Here is a 6,420-nt window from a genome sequence, read left to right on the forward strand (position 1 = left end):
TCTTCGGAACTACGGGGATAGGTGACTTTCTGCGATGGCCCTCCACCTCGTTGGGAAAAGTGAAAGGAAATAACAAGCCCTAAACTAAAAACCAACTAGCAGCTTATCAACCACCGAAGACAGACTCATGTTGGCGATGCCATGGTCAAGTAAGAGAACGACCCATTCATCCAAAGTAGTCTTTTAGTATAGAACAGAGGCATTCTGAGCCGACTACATGCGCATCTAGTGCAGTGGCTTGGAAGCAAGCTACCTTGACCATCTTCCGAACTTATCCAGAATTGACTGATCAAACGCAGTAGGGGCGGACTGCTCTACATTCAGCCACGCCACAGTGACCCCCGAAGCGATCTTCTGATAGTTGCGGGACGAAATCCGGCAGCCAATTGCTGGCTCTGAATAACCAGCCCGGTAATAAGTTCAATTCTTCCATAACATAACGGGGCGGGGTTGCGCGCGAGCCGAGTGACGGAGGTGCACAAGAGTACTTCGCGCCACAACCATCTCTTTTTTATAAGTTCTACGGACCGATGCCTGCTGCTTCATCCGGGAGAAAAGAATCATAGATATGCCGGTCATTAGAAGGAAGAACCGCCATAAAAAGATTCCTCGTGTATCATCTGTAGCAAAACTATGAACGGAAGCTAGCAATCCGGACCGTATTGAAAAGGTTCCTGAGACACAGCATGGAAGAGTCACAATATTCAGAAACGAGATCCAAGAATGAAGAAGGGGTATAATTACGGAATGAATACGAGCTGTGGCTAATACCCAAGGCATAAAAGAAGCATTTTCTACGGGATCCCGAAACCACCAGCCACCCCGACCTAATTCATGATGAGCCCACCAACTTCCTGGCATGATGCCCACGGTTAAAAACCACCGACATGTCAAGATCCAAATTCGAATCTGTTCCTGGTCCTGGTCAGATACCACTGTGTTCGCGCCGGCGCTCCAACAAAGAGGCGAAGTAGTGGTATCTTTCTGTTCATTACGAACGACACGCTTCGCCTGCTCCCCCCCCGTGTCCACTAGCGCTCCTGTCCAGAGCGAAGAGAAGGCGAAAAAGCGCCGCCAAAGCAGCATGAGCAGGCTTCTATTGCTACGCAACAAGAGAGCTGGATAGCATTTTGCGACCACATGTTTGAATTTTTTGGTAAAAAGCTCGCTTGTTATACGGGATCCGACGCATCCAGCAGAGCGAAGCAGCGTTCCCTTCTTTTCGGCGGCATCCTTCCGCATTGGCGGCGAGTGGAGTGCCACAATCCCATTCATCATTTTTGATCTACATAATCCAAATCCCATAGCACTGGCGACGTCTCCGGCATAAATGCAAGGAGGATGTATAGCTGATATAGGATCTTGTGGAACAGGATTTGATTCTGCAAGCGGTTCGGTACGAACGAAGAAATTTCGAACAAAAGGATCGGAACTCGCTGATAGGAAAGGAGAGAAAAACAAAGCAATGCCAAGAGCTCCGTCAATCCGCTGTTCATCGATAGACGAAGCTCTCTCTTTATCATCTCGTGCCAGATGCAACAAAGGATGAGTCCTTCTTTTTCCTTCTCGCGAACCACGGGAGCGCCTAGCACCCAGAGGAGCTAAGCTAATTTTCCTTTCAGGGTAAAGCGGCGCATAAAAAAGGGCTGGCCCGTCAAACGTCCGGTTCCTTCGCGAACGAAGTTCAGAATCAACAAGGGTTCGTAGAACGAAGGGAGTGTACAACTGGGGCGCAGCCCCACTTTTTTGTTCGTAACGAGGGAGAGATAGAATGGAGTTCTTCACGAAGTTCGAGACAAAGTAATACAAAACTTCTCTATGGCCTCCTCGTTTTGAGACATTATGGCTTTGGGGTCGACCCCGGTAACAAAGAAGGAATCCATAAAAACGTGGGATCCGACACCATGATAAAATACTACCCTCATGATTAGACCATGTCCCTGAGATTTGATAAAAGAAAGGTGCATTAGCGGTTAATACGTTGTAATTGGATAAGTTATTAGGAATATGACGGAACGAAAGACCAAGGAAAGAAAGAAGAATGCACCAAAATGCAGGTGCTGCACCAAACGCTGGTGGTTGTTTCTTGTTGTAAGTGAATGCAACGAAAAGACCCGGAAATAACGATAAATGAAAGAATTCATAAATTATTGACATTTCGTGCTGTGCTCATTTCAAAATTTCTGCTTTGTCCCATCATCCGGTAACCACAGGACAGGATGATCCACAAGAAAGGTGGCAGGATTCGAACCTATGGCCGGCCCGCCCCTGACCTGCTGGGTTGGGTGGCCGGGTTAGCACCCCTCGTCGCCCCTGTACCCGAAACAGATGCGCTGCGCTACCCAGCGCGTAACCTTGTCTCCCCTACTCCTCTTCTGGTTATGCCATTACCAATCGCGGGTAACCCCCGGGCCGCCCCTGACCTAATAAGATAAGAACGATTATCCTTATTACCAAACAGCGATAGTTTCACGATCCCGACCAGCAACTTGTTGGGAGTAGGGGCATCCAAGCTTGCCCAACCTAGACATTGTAACTGAAAGTCCTGCCTACTTGTAGGCTTAGGGTAGTCCTCGAAAACCTTCTTCTTTTACTGGCTTGGGAAAGACCCGTAGGCTATGGATCCCACTAATGGAATGGGACTATAACCATACTTCCATGGTCTAGGTTCAAGGACAATCAAGATGGAGGCTTGGAGTATCTAAGGCTTCATGGACCCCATTTTTAGGGCTTTGAAGGACGGACTCGCTAGTGTCCCAAGGATTGACCGGTGACACTACTAACTGAATTGCCCTAATATATGTTTTTTTCCACAGGACTGAATCCATAGAAACCTTGGCTTAGTGCCATTACTGTAAGCGGCGGATGATTGGTATGCAGGATCGGTTGCAACGGTTTCACATGAATGTGAATCAAGAGATTGGCTTGAATTGAAAGGCTTTCCAACTAGCCATTGTACCTGAGATTGCGATAAGTCCTTCTTCTTTTGAGCTTGTTCTTGGTCCCGAGGGAAATGGGGTGACAAAGAGCAGCTTGCTTCTCCAATTGGATCATTGCTCGACTCGATGGGTAACTTCTAGTGGTTTGCCGGGGAAGCTCTTGTTTTTCTTTCAGGAGTTGGTTGGTGGCATGGACACCTAGCCTTTTCTTATTTTTAGTATTTGTTTGCTGGCACAGGTAGTAGATTCATTCTCCACTCCAGCAGTAGCAGATGTAGAATCTGAAAGGTGGGATTCCCGGTTGATTGGATGCTTCCGTTAGAGCTTCTTCCCCTCCTGTCATTTAAGGGCACCTAGCTTACAATCACTAGTGAAAGAGTGCCAATTGACCCAACTAGCGAATCTGTTTACAACCATTCCATCTTTTTCATTTCCGTGAATACCGCTCGAAAGCAGTCATTTTTCGGCTTGATAGCACTAGCACGATCCATCCATCTCCCTCCGGAGAGTGAGTAAGAGGTGGAAGGACTGTCGATAGCAGGTAGGGTAAACGGATATGGATGATAGTTGGGATCCCAGGTAGGAGAGCCAGCCATACATAGAAGACAAGGAAATCCCCTCTCTTCCTCCTTCCGTACCTCTTATGGACAAACCCTTCTTTGTACCTTCCTTTCAATCCAACGAAGGAATGCCGGAATACCATGAATCAGACTAAGGGAAGATCGATCACACCCTCAAAACCAATAACCATCGCTTACTGCCCTTTCACTTTGAAGTCTTATCCGGGTTCTTCCCTGTCCAGAGCCAAGCATCAAAGGAAGGATATCACCCTACGGTCTTGCTAGTTCTTCTTCAGCAGGTAAGTGAGCGGGCGGTGCAGCCTTAATCCTTAAGCCCTTGCTTGCTCCTTCAGCCTTGGAGCACCGCTTAATTGATGATAATGCCACCACCTTGCAACTAAGAGATGGGTAAAGTCATTATGTGAAGAGAGAGGGCTACTCTACTACGGAGTCTCTCACCCAAGAGTGGCATTAGTTACCCCAAAGGAAGTTGCTGAAGTCCCTACTTCAGTTCTTAGGTGACCTAATTACCTACTTCTGCCGGCGCTCAAAAGGGAGAGAGTCGTTCCAAGGCCTGTGGATCAGGTCCCGGGTTCAACCATACTGCGAATTCTCAAATGTTGGGTAAAGAGGAGCGCCCCACGTCGCTCTCACCATCTTCTTTGTTCTCTTTGCGCGCTTCACTTTATCTAAACTAAAAAGGGGTGAGTACGATATCTTTATAACAAAGGGAGTCCCGGTTCAATTCAATGATTTTTTACTTAGTTGCTCCCACAGATAGAATAACCCCATCATTGGGATGCCAGACGATGGGTTAAGCTCCTAAGATCGATGAAAGCTTTTATTTGAGGGTCGATAAGGATTTCAATTTCCCCTATAAGAGGATCCCTTGCGTGCTATGTCTACGGGTCTCTCAAATACAAGAAAATTAGATCAAGCAGGAACCCAGCACGGGAGTCTTATACTTTTCGACTTGGGAGATTGCATAAGGAGAGCACCCTTCTTCTACCTCGGTGATTGAAAGGGTTTGGGATCAACACGAAGGCTATTTTACGCACTGCTGAGTGTAAGCATCGACATTTGATAGAGGTCAGTCGGGCCCCGGCCTTATTATTTTAAAAGTCAAGCAGGTATACCTGCTAAATATTGGCTTGAAGCTCTCCATTTTTGCAGTCTATGCCATGAAGAAGTTGCCAAGCCGTACAATTGGATATAGGTATAGGTATAGGGATATTTTGACTATATTTGGCTCCTTGCCTTTCCCAGTCAAGTAGTCCACCATCCCCATACTTTTTTATTGACAAGAGTGCAGACCGCAAGAGAATTGCTTCCATCGAGCTAGTAGTTATCTGAAGCGAAGGAATCTCATTCAAGGCTCCAAGACCCCTGACTCTGACTACTGTGTGAAACTTGGCTAACCTCCGACATAGTTCTAGACCAGTCTAAACTACTCCAAACAGAAGGATAAAGAAAATCACCACAACGCAACAAAAAAAGGCCTCTTCTCTTTATTACCCTAGCCTCTAGTGAGTTAGAGACAAGGACTATTCCCACTAATGAAATGAATCATCCAAAAGGAAGTACATAAATCCCTTTAGGATAAGGAATTACCGGTATGGGATGCGGAATAACCATATGAACCGTATTCCTCTCCTGCTTGACTCTAACAAGGGAATCCCCGCATCAAAGCCTTCTTGTTTACCGATCTGCGTAAAAGCTTTATGTTTGAGTACTGGCCTTCCTCTCGCTCTTCTTAAACTACCCGTCCGATCGCTTTCAGGAAAGGAGCATTGCCTAATATGTTATGTGGATTTGCCGAGATGCCCAACATTCCTGACTGATGGTCTTCCCAAAGATGTACTTTCGGTGTCAAGAAAAGATCCTGCTAAAACCAGAATCGGGGGATCCGCTCAATGGTCTATTTTAGATACCGTGCCCAATTCTAAGAAATGGAAGAAGTTGCTTGACCTTATCCTTGTGACCTACGAGCCAAGAATGAATAAAGAAAAAAAGAAAGGAGACCAAGATGGGCACACTCACTTCAGGTACGCAGTAACTTGCTCGGGACAATGGGAAATTAGTCTCATAGTTGCCTGTTTAGATTCCCGATTATTAGTAAGGCAAGCGGTAAACGTTCTATGCTAAGGCCGATTTCGCTACTGAAATTCCAGAGTATAGGCTACTCAATGAGAAGGAGACCTGCATAACCTTGTAATTGCCATTACAACTCTACTGTAACAGAAGTCGAAAGGATAAAAGAAAGATACCCGGGCATGAGAAAGTAAGACTGAGGAACAGACGTATAAACAGAACAGCCAGATAGCGGGAAGAAAAGATAAGCTCCAATGGACATTAGAATAAGAATACGCGGGCTTTCCCGCTTGAGTCGAGGAGGCTTGTTTCCGTACCCAGAACCGGTTAGTCCTTACCAACTGAAAGAACTAGTCTTGATGCCGAAAATCCCATCTTTTTTTGTAATTAAAGTGAACCTATAACTTTCTACCTTAGTGCCGCTGTTGGAACTGCAGATTCTTTATGACTGGACGGGTACGACCTCTTGCTTCTCAATGTCATGGAATGGATAGGTGATGTTTCCAACCGGGAAAGACGAAAAAGAAAAAAGAAATGAAATAAGAGCGGGTGAAGGAGTTCAGTTAGAGATCTGTTTCTAGACCTTGAAGTCACTTCCGGGATTAGCTTGATTTGGGCTAGGAAATCCTTTGATTTGTAGCATATTACGTGAAACCTATACTCTTCTGGTTAGTTTCTTCCGCATCCTCACCATCTAATTCAAACTCATTTCCGACTGCTGCAACCTTTGCCGGGCGGGAAAGAAGAAGGAATTGAATCCAAACCCCTAACTCGAGAAAAATTATTCATCTGCACCTGAGACAAGTAACGGATATCCCACTCCGGTAAGC

The 6,420-nt window shown here is 46.1% G+C and overlaps 1 protein-coding gene across 1 annotated transcript; it reads left to right on the forward strand.

Annotated features, from left to right (window-relative positions):
- Positions 1-1,330: 1,330 nt before the first annotated feature.
- On the forward strand, positions 1,331-1,549 carry LOC146875252 (uncharacterized). The gene has a single exon (XM_085669610.1). It carries the CDS (start codon positions 1,331-1,333, stop codon positions 1,547-1,549), a length of 219 nt encoding a protein of 72 aa, XP_085525736.1.
- Positions 1,550-6,420: the final 4,871 nt, after the last annotated feature.

The sequence above is a fragment of the Vigna unguiculata genome, unplaced genomic scaffold (assembly GCF_037176805.1).
Source record: "Vigna unguiculata cultivar grain cowpea cultivar isolate G323 ecotype 2 unplaced genomic scaffold, ASM3717680v1 ptg000148l, whole genome shotgun sequence".
In the NCBI taxonomy this organism is placed as follows: Eukaryota; Viridiplantae; Streptophyta; class Magnoliopsida; order Fabales; family Fabaceae; genus Vigna; species Vigna unguiculata.